Source organism: Nymphalis io, chromosome 12, assembly GCF_905147045.1.
Source record: "Nymphalis io chromosome 12, ilAglIoxx1.1, whole genome shotgun sequence".
Lineage (NCBI taxonomy): Eukaryota > Metazoa > Arthropoda > Insecta > Lepidoptera > Nymphalidae > Nymphalis > Nymphalis io.
The window spans coordinates 1,038,500-1,051,549 of NC_065899.1; the positions used below are offsets into that span (position 1 = coordinate 1,038,500).

The window sequence follows — 13,050 nt, forward strand, 5'->3', positions numbered from 1 at the left end:
ACGGTACTGACACTGAGTCGGAACTCGGAATCGTTTGTTTGGTACCTCTATTCATTTTACTGATTCTGTCTCTTTCTCTTCATGTTGTTTTATTTAAAAGCTCCATCTATTGATGAACTAGGAAACTTGTTAAGGTTTACCATAGTGAGGCTTTAAATGTAAGCACACGCCATGAGCACGAGGTGGCGTAATATCAGCAAATATATCTTAAGCTAGTTTCCCGCGCCGATTTCGTCCGGGTTGAACAATTACCAGAAAGATGGTACATACGAAGGGAAATAACAACTCTGCGCCAGTTACTGCCCCATCGCACCGTTGACCACCACCAGCATTTTTATAGAGCGTTTTAAGTATAAAAATATATATTAAAAACACAAAAGTATTATACAACTGTTTTTAATTTACAACAAAATAAAAGATGTTTGTAAATGATAAACTAAGCGTACCTACTACTGTTCGCTCCCGACGTCCGTGGTTCGCTCTCACCGCGGCATTTTTCTTACTGTTTTGCTATATTATACCAGTTCTAACTTCTAATCTAAACGAAAGAAACAATTCGAATGATTTAAAGAGGAATTTGCATGGCAACCTTTATTATAAAGCTATTTAATTGCATAAGGATTAATATCATGATACGAATGTCATCGTCTTTCGATTCTACCCGTTTTTTTATTGACTTATTTGAACAAAAAGCAGTTATTACAACTACAATAATTAGATATAATATAGCCACAAGCACTTTCTTGTAGGTTACTGGTGGTAGGGCTTTGTGCAAGCTCGTCTGGGTAGGTACCACCCACTCATCAGATATTCTACCGCAAAACAGCAATACTTGATATTGTTGTGTTCCGGTTTGAAGGGTGAGTGAGCCAGTGTAATTACAGGCACAAGAGACATAAAATCTTAGTTCCCAAGGTTGGTGGCGCATTGGCTACAAGCGATGGTTGACATTTCTTACAATGCCAATGTCTAAGGGGGTTTGGTGACCACTTACCATCAGGTGGCCCATATGCTCGTCCACCTTCCTATTCTATAAAAAAAAAAAAAAAGGTAACGATGAGTACGTTATACATGTAATGCATTATTTCGGGTATCATCAATAATTTTCGCAGCGCGCGCCAAATAATGCCTTTTATAGGAAAAAATATATCTTGGGTTCATTATTACAATTTTCGTAGATATCTAATATTTTTAAAATAAAACACAGGCATTGGTACTCGTTGTTAATGTAATTTTTCGTAGATGAAAGAGTTTTTAAAATCGATTTATAAAAATAATAATATTGATTTATAATTATTTCAACATCTGCTATAATTTTCTTAAAAATTCCTGAGTCAGAAGAATTCCTGGGTTATAACAATATAATTATTAATTTATCTAAAACAATTTAGTTAATTTATGTTTCATCCATGGAGGAGTCTGTATGACAATTTGAAATAAAAACAACGTTTTTAAATTATATTCCAACCATGGGATCTACAATGTCTTATGCCTTTAATGTTGATTTACTCAGGGTGATTGAGATTATCCAGGAACAGCAAAGAAAAATATTGATTTATGCCACAAAAATACCTTTTTAGCAACCTTTACAAATTCCTACACTTGCACGTTGTCAGTCAGCCAGTACCCAACTCGATAGAAGATGATTCATAAATAAAACAAGAGGGATTTAATTTGGAAAATATCTTGAATTCAATTATCCACAAAATATTCCTAATGTACACTTACTATTACTATATTTCAACGTAATGATACTTTACATGATAATTCAGACTCATTCAGTTCTGTAACAACCTTAATCAAATTACTATTAGCTAAAACATTTTTTGGTTCATAACCTGAAGATACCCATGATTCTAGTACTTCTGTGCTCGGCAACATCGTCCTTAAAGTATTTCTAATGTAAATATATGCTTGTGGCGAGTATTTGTAAATACTAAGTGCGAAATTTTTCAAATCATCCGTGTGTCTAGTGGGCATAGCTAAAACTAGGCCATTCGTATCTTCCCTTATTTTATCCTGTAATGATAACAAAATTCTAGACTTTTTCTTTCTTTTCTGGTTCAATATATTCCTCTTCATTTCTATTACTTCTTTAACACGTAACAAAAATCTAGTCTGTTTTTTGAATACTTTCATTCTCGATTTTAATTTCTCTTTTAAAGTGACCGCTTGCCTTTGCATCTTCTGGACTTCAGTGAAAAGTTTTAGAAGTTCAATATTATCGTCGTCTTTCGATTTATTTGTCACTTTGTCTATATGTGCTGCACCATTTGTTAATGATTTGGTGTTCGATCTTTCATACTCCATTTGTTCTTCATAGTTATACTCATCACTATCCATTAAATAATCTTCATCTTCATATTCATTGTCCAGAGTCTCTTCGTCTATGTATTCAACCTAAAATTAGATTAAATAACAGCTTAAGGTATTTTAGTAGTTGTGTTAAACTCTATAACTCCATTTCAAATCTTTGTTTTTACTAGTTCATATTTTTTATTGGTATTAAACATTTGACTTGACAATTTCACAGGTTACTTATTTACAAACATAGTTTTGTATTTCGAAACATATTCTATGATTATTGATTTATAAATTTTAAGAGAACATTTATAAGATCTTTAGATATTTTTAATAATAAATAAATTAAACATTACCTCTAAAACATGTTTTGGCAACTTCAACGAAGGAACAGCTTTACTTGTGAGAACCACAGTATTTTCAGCGTTACATTCAAAGCAATCCACAGAGAAATGCTGTACACATATATAAGAGTAGTCTGTTGGGGTCCAATTGTTCCTTCCTGTTAGGTCTGTCCATATTTGTCTGAGATTTGAATCTTCAGGAAACCTTTAAATATAAAACTATAACATTTTAATCAAGTATGTCATATTTTAAAATTACATTAATTAAAAACCCCAATATGGGTTTCAAATTATTTCCGAATTAGTTTTAGTGTACCTAAAAAATAATTCCGAGTCTATGTTCTTAGATTCTTCACATCCCAGCACTGCACATGTTTTTGTTATCTCTGTATCAGCATCGGAATTCTGTTTAAGTTCTGGTGCCACCATGGCTAGAAAATAAAAAAATATGTTTTTCTTTCGTAACAACAGCTCAGTTTTACCAACAGGTGGCAATGGTTGCCACCATACTTACCAATAGGGGTTGACTTTGCGCGGCTTTCCTCATTATCCTTTATTTTAACGAGACCTTGACTAAAACTCATGGTTATCGAAGAAAATTGTTGATGACATATACACCTACTTAAATTTTTATCATGACATTACAATGACGATAAATTTAAGAATGAATAATAATGCACTAGAAAGCTTGACTAGGGCGCCAGTATCGGCCTCTTTTAAAGGTTATATTAAAATGCTCGACAATTAAATGCTTTTAATAAATCAAAGTAACAGGTTTATTAAATTATATTTAAAATTTAACATTGATCAGTATTATACTATATACTGGACTAAAAAAATGCCTATTTTAAATAAAAAACTGACTTGACGCTACGCTACTTCAAAATTCTTTGACAGTAAAAGCAACTGACATTTGCCGCGTGTACAGATTCTAAATAATACAGATAAACTAGCTTAGATTCAGAGTAGCTTAGACCTTTTTTTTTACTATTAATGTAATGGCAAGGCACAGAAACACTTCAAAATTGTGTCACATTTTCCGTCAGAAAGTCATCATTCACAAAATCATCCCAATACGCAAATAATACGCGAAATCTTTGTTGTTCTGAGTTTTATGTTAAGAAAATGGTTGACCCAATATTTGATTACCAATTTAGACTTATTCTAATCGGTGACAGTACTGTGGGCAAGAGTTCATTGCTGAAATACTTTACAGATGGAAAATTCGCAGAGGTAATAACAATGTTTTTGTTGTTGTATAACATTTTTGTAAATAGGTGAAGTAAATTGCGCGTAATTTTCAGCTATCCGATCCAACTGTGGGCGTTGATTTTTTCGCAAGGATCATAGAAGTACAGGATGGTACAAGAATTAAATTGCAACTATGGGACACAGCTGGTCAGGAGAGGTTTAGGTCTATAACTAAATCTTACTACAGAAATTCGGTCGGAGCTCTCCTCGTGTACGACGTGTGTAATCGATCGAGTTTTGAACATATACCTCTTTGGATGATGGAAGCGAAAAGACATATAGAACCACACCGGCCAGTATTTGCTCTGGTTGGCTGTAAAGTGGACCTCGTTGGTAGTGATAACAAAAACGGTGCAAGAAGAGAAGTGTCCTGTGAGGAGGCTAGAATGTTTGCCGAAGAAAATGGTAAATTTATATTTTATTTTGTAAATATTTATATAGGACTTGGTAACAAGAATTTTATACATGTATATTATTTTTAATTTTCTCATCAAACTTAAGTTTAAACTTTATTAGATATTAGTAATGAAACTTGTCATTGAAAACTACTCATAATCAGCACAACCAAGGTTAAAAACAAGTTTTGACCTAATTAGGAAATGCATTTGCATAAACTGAATATAAAGTAATGCTAATTAACTAAGAATTAAAAAAAGGAAATTATGTTCAGTGTATAGAAAAACAAATTGTCATATTTGCAAAACTGGTGGTAGGGCTTCTACTGGTGGTAGGGCTTTGTGCAAGCTCGTCTGGGTAGGTACCACCCACTCATCAGATATTCTACCGCAAAACAGCAATACTTGATATTGTTGTGTTCCGGTTTGAAGGGTGAGTGAGCCAGTGTAATTACAGGCACAAGGGACATAAAATCTTAGTTCCCAAGGTTGGTGGCGCATTGGCTATAAGCGATGGTTGACATTTCTTACAATGCCAATGTCTAAGGGCGTTTGGTGACCACTTACCATCAGGTGGCCCATATGCTCGTCCACCTTCCTATTCTATAAAAAAAAAAAAACTCAATAAAATTTGTTTGGATCATTACTTTTTTGTTGTTTTTATAGGCTTACACCATGTGGAGACATCAGCAAAAACAGGATTAAATGTTGAACAAGCATTTATTCTCGTCGCTCAAGAAGTTTACAATCGCATACAGACAGGAGAATACAAGGTAGAAGATGGTTGGGATGGCATCAAGACGGGCTTCAATAGACCTAACGGTATGGACTTTAACCTGCTTGAAGCGGAAACAGTTCAGTCTACCTGCTGTTAGACAAATATTATATTTAGATGTAAATATGGACTCATATTAGATTTATAATAACATAAGTATAACTTTATTAAATATGTAAATGGCACATCTTCTCGATGCTGGGTCCTCAAGTAATATTTCTGGAAGTATGTTTAAATAGATCTGCCCTTCTTAATAAACACTTAATACACCTCCATGTAATTTTACTTACTTTTACATATGAATTGATAGACATATTCTGAATCTAACATTATAATAGTGCCAATAAATAATATATAGTATTTCTTTTCAGAATGCTATTTGTCTGTAAATAAAAATATTCTTATTTTATTTTTCTTTTATGTTAATGCCAAATGTTCTTTTGTTTTCTTTATATTTATATATATGATTCCAATCAATTTGTCTTGATATTTTTGTTTTTGCCATTTTTGTTTCAACTTCATAACATCACAATTTTATATAATTCAGTTAATAAACACAAATTAACCAAAGAGTTGGATTTGGTATCTGAATCTGTTCAAAAAGTTATTTTAGTTTTAAATTATTTTAGTGACAATACTAACAATGAACTACACATGGAGTAGTTGAAGTTTTGTACCTGCGATAACAATTTATGTTGAGGATAGACATATTTATTAGTTTAAAATATACATTTGTATAATATTTAATAATTAAACGACCAGATGTTTATAAAAAATGCATAAATATTTCAAAAACCTTATATTGGGAAGATAATCACTCTACTACAATCTAAAATAATAATTAATTAGACTATACAGTGTATTGTGTAGTATAAACTTTGTGGCTCGATTACATCAGTAATTCAATTAGTCACAAGTTAGATATTCAATATTTAATCTGGCTTAGTCTTAAGGCTGATTTTTGAATTGCAAGTTTGTAACTTTTATATGAAGACATTTTGATGGGTTTCGCATAGAAATTTAATCAAAATGACCATTTAATTCTTACTATAAAAGTTAATATAAAAGTCAGGAAATGGTAAATAAAAATGTCTATTCTCAGTATAACACATATTATTGATAGTTTTTGTAAGAATTATAGTCCCTTATATGATTAAAATAAGAGTAAATTGAACTAACAATTGGGAATTATATATTATGTTATCGAGGACACATTATTACAAACATTAAAATTCAACAGTTGATCTGTTGCATCATGTGCCTTTGTGGAATGCAAGATATATAATGGGTCAAGTAAAATATTATAATTAGTTTGTTTAATGATAAAAAATGTTTGGATTAATTTGGCACAGGTTATATTAATGTATTGTAAATTTAATTATAATGATAATTTAAATACATAACATGGCTTAATTCATTGCTCATTACAGTAATATTTGTAATATTGATAGAGTAATTTTAAATAATAATCTTATTTTGCCGAAAAGTTTGGGACACTGATAATGCAGAAAATATGTGCCGTCCAGAGTCTCGGGCATTATAAAACACGAGATGCGAAAATTGAATTTTATTTATCTAAAAATATGTAAAAAGTAATTCCGCTATATAAGTCTTCACTGTAACAACAAGAGTTAATTAACAATACATTAGTATTTGTTTTTTTATTAATATGTTTTTTTACATATTTAAGGGGAATAAGTATGTGTGCATTGTAAAGTTAGAGACCTATGTGCAACAAGTGTGAAAGTAAAATACGTAAATATGAACGCAACACACAATGACTTTATCACATTATGTATGTGACAAGTAGGTCTTAAATTATAATTAATAAAACACAAATAATGTATGTCACAGGTTTATTTAATAATGCAATTATCTCGTCATAGCGCTGTTATTATACGCTTTTATAAATGAAAATAAATGTTTTGTTAATTATTATTGTGTTAATTTTATTTACCTTATGATTGGGTATCCATAATCATTGATAAGAACATAAATACTATGTGAAGTAGATTATTAATAACAATCTTTTGAATAATACAAACGACATAACTAATAACAGAATTGCAAATCGCAGTTATTAACATTAGAGAATGTTGTTTAACATTTGTTGTATAACTTTTTTTAACAAATTATAACAAAAGTTATAAATTGTTAGTGATGTTATACAACTTCATGTAACAAAATGTTATATAACTAATTACAACATGATATAACAAATATAACTTTTGTTGTACACCATCGTTCGAGCGACAGCTTGCTCGCGCGCTTCGTTTGTAGTGTACCTACTCTGTCACGTACATAACTCTAGTCAGTTCATAGTTAGATGCAGTGGTGAAGCACGTGTTATGTGTGAATTAATTCACGAGCAGAATGTCCGGTTTTACTTGGAGTAATGAAAATGTATTCAAATTGATTAAACTATTTCAAGAGAAAGATCTCTTGTGGAATACGCAGATAGATGAATACAAGGATCGAACTAAAAAACATGAGGCGTGGATGCAAATTTCAAATGAATTTAATTTGGACAAACAATCGATTGAAAAAAAATTCGTTCACTTATAGGACAATTTCAGAGAGAGTGTAAGAAGTCTAAATCCGGTGCGGAGGCTGATGATGTAACGAAATGGTTTGCGTATAAAAAACTTTTATTTTTAAAAGATCGAAACAAGCCCGAAGAAACTGTTAATGGTGGATTGTCGGTGAGTATAATTTTAACTATTGTTAATAATAATTATTAATAGTAATTTGTTACTAACAACCAGCTTTCTCGAGAGGCAGACCCAAAGTGATGGTTACAGACAGTTTTAACAACATTCTGGAGATGCTGCTTTGCCAAGGATCTGCAGACTATATAGTACGCTTTCTAAACAGCACGCTGACTAAAGGTGCTAAACTTTTGTTACAAATTGTTAAATAGAAATGTTGTGCAACATTCTCTGACGTTATATAACTGCTGTGTAGGAGGGAGAACGCGGCTGGCATGAAAGGGTCATATAAAATATCGGCACTTTTAGGTTCCACGTTTACGTTAACTTGATGATGGTGAACTATTCAACGAATGAACGATTTGAGCAACTAAAATCGATTAATTAAAAGATTGCCATCCCTAAAAGGTCTTTTGTTGAAAGCGACTTTACACGTCTAAATCTGTCATGTCAAGTCGAATTCAATTATAAGGTAGGTATTGATTTTTTATACCTGCAGTAGCGTGCACGTGATTGATATTAGTGTTTTATTTATACGCGACTATAATAATAAATGTCAACTAAAAAGACTATAAAATGGAATAATAATATCATGACTCGCTTCTTGGAACTATATCTGGAACACATGTGTTTATGGAACAATAATTTTCTGGTATATAAAAATAGGGACGCTCGAGAGACGGCGATTAAAGAAATTATTATTGAATTAAATTTAAACATTACTAAAGCTGATATTAAGAATAAAATTAAAAGTATCCGCACAATGTATACGGGAGAATTACTATTAATCATTAAATCGAAAAAAGCGGCGCTAGATCCGACGGTATTTATAAGCCAACACTGATTTGGCTTAATCCAGCAGATTCATTTCTGAAGGCTGTCACCATTGCAATAGTTAGCTCTTTTTGCACATAAACAACCCTTAAACACCAATGGTAGATATTGTGAATTAGGCAGGTTTTTTTAATGCTGAATTTAGCCATTTTTTTAGCCAGTAATAATTTTTTGAAGCTGATCGTACCTTTTATTATAAATTTGGGATTAGTGCGTGTCATTGCTTACACACTTATAGGTAAACAAATCTAACAATAGCCCAGGTATTTGGACAAAATTTAATCGGATTAATGCTTCATTATTACAATTACAATGTGTAATTACGATTACAGATTACTGGAAGTAATCATATTCAGCTTTATTACTAATTATTAATCTATAATCCTAATCCAGCATTCAATATTACACTTATTTTACTTCTGATTGCTTTATTTTTTTTTAAATAAACGATATTCCATAGGAGGAGGCTGACATTTCACTTTAATTCCAAAAGTTATAATGTTTTGACGTTCCCAGAAATTCATTATATGTGATAAAACAAAGCATTTTCGAATATTTCGACGCTTACTTTAAGGGAATAAGATGTGAGCCATTTTTAACTATTTTTTGTCAAAAATGAAAGCATCTATTACGCATTATCACTCATGTATTTTAATGGACTCAAAAACTTCATAAGGAAAATATAATCAATCTTTTTTGGAAAAGTACTCAAATTACATTATTACCGTATTTTTTATATAATCGAATAAAATGCCATGCAATTCTACAATTTAAAATATTTTTGACGAAAAAAAAATGTATCTATCCTAACTTCAAGCACTCTTTAGTCAATGACTTGACTGTAACAATAACAAAAATATTTTTTCAGGATATAGATGAAGAAAGTGTTCGAAATATTGAAGCGACTTCACCAATGTCAGAAACTATTGATATAAATGAATTTGCCCGACCTACCGTTCCTCAGCCACCAGCATCACTAGTGTGTGAAGCACCCACTCGAAAACACAAATTAGACAGTATAAATGAAACTATTAACAAATTGTATAAAATATCAAGTATTAAGAACGAGGAATTAGACGAATTTGATCATTTTGGAAAATTTGTGACTGCACAGTTACGAAAGATGCCTGAGTATGAAGCCATATTGTGCCAGGAAGAATTGCACAGTGTTATAAGAAAGTATAGATTACGTCCCCTTACCGTATCATTAAATAATACACCTTTGTCTCCTTTTCGACAATCACCTACTACACCTACACCGACACAAATCTATATAAAAAATGAAATGTAAGATCACAGAACTAAGGATAGAAATGATGCAAACCAGCCATCGTTTACCAGGCAGTGCATAACAGTGAAACAGTTTTATCCCATCTAATGGCACCTTCAGAATAAATTATATAAGTAACAAGTTTTCTATTATAGCCCAAAATCTTAAATGTCAATTAAAGCAATCCTAGCTTAAATATTATGTAAGGATCACAAGAAACATGTAATTACTAAGAAATAAATATCCCATTTAAAGAATCATTATAAGTGTATGTAATTTAAAATATAATAGTATTTTAAAGCTAAAGTATTTGAAGACGCCTCTGAAATGTTTTGTATTATCAAACTGTGTCAACACCACAAACGTCAATTTCGATTTTCGTTTGATGAGAGTCTGACAAGTGACAACTTATTAAAAAAAGTTAAAAACTAGCACTTAGTCTTATTTCCTACGCTTACATCCATTATCTACTTTCTGTTTGAATGCTTCGAGTTTAACAAATAATCTATAACGATCTCACAGAGGATTCATAAAATTTGAATGTAAATATCTAAGCGGGATCATCATGTCATCAAGTCGCTCCAAAACATCGATTCTCGACAAACCTTTAAGCAAAGGCAAAGGGGAGGTTTCCTTAGCCCTCTATGCCCTTTTATTTTCAGAAATTGTACAATTCTGCCAAAACCGATCACACTCTATTCATGAACTTCAAACAAAGTGAGTTTTTGTGTTTTAATAATTGCAATTAAAATAGTCATTCAAGTGCAATTAATTTTGGCTTTTTTTTAGAATAATGCACCTTTCTCTATTCACGACTTTAATTTATTCATTTATTCATGATTTTAATAATCAACAACATACTATTTATTTTACAAACTTCTTTAACTTTAAGATTGTCTGAAATGGGATATGATGTTGGAACAAGACTACTTGATCTGTACTTTGTAAGAGAGAGAAATAGTAAGCGTGAAATAAAACTGTTAAATATGCTACTATTTGTAAAATCTACACTATGGAAGGTAATTAGAACTAAATAATATCAATACACATAACAAATTTAGAAAACAAAATCTCTTATACATATACTAAAAGGAAATTGTCAGAGATAGTTCAGTATTTAAAGTTTATTATTAAATAAAATTATATTAAAGTGAAACAACCTTACATCTTATTTTAGGTTTTATTTGGAAAGGAAGCTGATAAATTAGAACATGCTAATGACGATGAACGGACATATTATATAATTGAAAAAGATGCATTGGTAAGTACAATGAAACCTACACTTTATTTTACGTAATAGTTAAGTATGCAATGTTTAACATTAACGATATTCAAATAATTAAATATAGTACTTTAATCTCAAAATAATTTATTTTATAAAGTTATATATATTTTGTATAATAGTATTTGTTTCAAAATACTTTGTCTTTTTCTGTTAAATGTCAAATTATTGATGACGGAAAGAGAAATCTATGTGTAAACTTTCACTATACAATGTTTATTAGTAAGTTAACAATATATTCGACATTTAAACAAAGAATGTATTCATTTATGTACACGCTTATAGTTCAAGGCATTTTTTTTAATTTAAAATGTTTACTAAAATATATATTCTAAATTAGAGTTTGTAATTAACTGATTCATTAATTGATAACTATAGTTACGTTTTTTATTTCATATTTAATTTAATTTATGAGTTTTTTTTTTCAGATTAATAAGTTCATAAGTGTACCTAAAGATAAGGGGACTCTCAACTGTGCTTCATTTAATGCTGGCATCATAGAAGCTGTTCTTACTAATGGAGGATTTGTATGTCCTTATTATAAGCATTTAAATAATAGATATTTCTAAATAACAACATTTAATTTTTTTTAATACTTTTTATATAAACTGTCACAGAAGTTATAAGTATATAATAACTGTTTTTTTATATATCATATATGAATTAAGTCACATAGAATGGAGTTGTTCATTATATAAGAGAAAATAAAGGATAAGATTTCATACACGAATATATCTGATAATCTTCAGTGTCTTGCAGTGGTGAAATAAGAAATCATTAAATATATATATATATATATATATATATATATATATATACATAACTGTATATTTTTTTTATTTACAGCCAGCTAAAGTAACAGCACATTGGCACAAGGGCACTACATACATGGTAAAATTTGAAGATTTTGTCATAGCCAGAGACAAATGTTTGGATGATCGTTAAAACTTATTTGGTTTCTTTAAAATGTACTCATTAATAGATGTTAAATAAAACACTGTTTCCCGTAATTTTTTAAACCTAATTTATGTGTTCGTGTCATTGTATCAATTTAATTACATCTTAAAACTATTATTTGTATAAATATAAAAAAAAAAATATTTTAAGGATTTTTTTTCCCTGTAACAGAATATATTGTTATCCCATTAAAATAAAGAACTGCATTTAAATTGACAAAGCCAATAATAACATGATTTATTAAAAAAAAAATAGTGGCAAATAATTATATGTTTTCTGGATATTAAATAAAATTAAAAACTTTAATGACCATAAGCTATATTTCTAAACATTGAATGTTTTTAAAACATCTAACACAGCTTGAACAATCTATCCTTGTAGCGAAGTTCTCCTGATCTAATCTTTTGTTCGCGGCCGTTACGTTCATTATAAATTAAATATCCGTATGTAAACATGGGAATTATGATACTGCAAATACCGAATAAAGCTGTCCTCCTATTTGGTTGAAAGAACTCGACCTGAGTAACTTTCATAGACACGAATCTCTGGTGAGCATCATCGAACTAAAAACAAATATGATAAATATTAATATACAATAGAAACACTTTTTAATTCAACCATAAAATTACGTAATGAAAACTTACAACATATCCAGCTTCAGCAGCGTTTTTCCAAGGGTTAGTTCTTTGTTTTAGAAATTCTTTTCTCATTTCAGCACGCCTAGCGGCTTGTTTTAATATGATTTGATACTCAGATTCAGATATTCCATATTTTTCAGCCATTTTTGAACACTTTAAGAAAATTATAGACCATCCAATGTTTGCAGGTTATTGAACGTCAATGTCAATTGATTTTGACAATTTTTACTACAGAACATTACAACACTAAAAAAAGTATGAGAAATGAATAAAATAATAGATTATAGACGAATGT

At 30.3% G+C, this 13,050-nt stretch overlaps 4 protein-coding genes and 1 pseudogene across 4 annotated transcripts; 3 read left to right on the forward strand and 2 right to left on the reverse strand.

Moving 5' to 3' along the window:
• Positions 1-1,413: 1,413 nt before the first annotated feature.
• LOC126772221 (THAP domain-containing protein 1-like) lies at positions 1,414-3,536 on the reverse strand. Its single transcript, XM_050492489.1, has 4 exons — positions 3,160-3,536; positions 2,962-3,076; positions 2,658-2,850; positions 1,414-2,400 (listed from the first exon to the last, which is right to left on the reverse strand). The coding sequence occupies exons 1-4, from the start codon at positions 3,227-3,229 to the stop codon at positions 1,741-1,743; spliced, it is 1,038 nt and encodes a 345-aa protein (XP_050348446.1). The 5' UTR covers positions 3,230-3,536; the 3' UTR covers positions 1,414-1,740.
• Positions 3,537-3,647: 111 nt separating this feature from the next.
• LOC126772259 (ras-related protein Rab-39B) lies at positions 3,648-7,004 on the forward strand. The gene is made up of 3 exons (XM_050492547.1): positions 3,648-3,878; positions 3,950-4,301; positions 4,958-7,004. Exons 1-3 carry the CDS (start codon positions 3,771-3,773, stop codon positions 5,164-5,166), a joined length of 669 nt encoding a protein of 222 aa, XP_050348504.1. The 5' UTR covers positions 3,648-3,770; the 3' UTR covers positions 5,167-7,004.
• A 341-nt stretch (positions 7,005-7,345) lies between these two features.
• Positions 7,346-10,195, forward strand: LOC126772247 (uncharacterized; annotated as a pseudogene).
• Positions 10,196-10,306: 111 nt separating this feature from the next.
• Positions 10,307-12,262, forward strand: LOC126772271 (trafficking protein particle complex subunit 5). Its single transcript, XM_050492562.1, has 5 exons — positions 10,307-10,595; positions 10,771-10,897; positions 11,056-11,139; positions 11,589-11,687; positions 12,007-12,262. The coding sequence occupies exons 1-5, from the start codon at positions 10,444-10,446 to the stop codon at positions 12,103-12,105; spliced, it is 561 nt and encodes a 186-aa protein (XP_050348519.1). The 5' UTR covers positions 10,307-10,443; the 3' UTR covers positions 12,106-12,262.
• Positions 12,263-12,418: 156 nt separating this feature from the next.
• LOC126772284 (uncharacterized) lies at positions 12,419-12,985 on the reverse strand. The gene is made up of 2 exons (XM_050492576.1): positions 12,762-12,985; positions 12,419-12,680 (listed from the first exon to the last, which is right to left on the reverse strand). Exons 1-2 carry the CDS (start codon positions 12,897-12,899, stop codon positions 12,468-12,470), a joined length of 351 nt encoding a protein of 116 aa, XP_050348533.1. The 5' UTR covers positions 12,900-12,985; the 3' UTR covers positions 12,419-12,467.
• Positions 12,986-13,050: the final 65 nt, after the last annotated feature.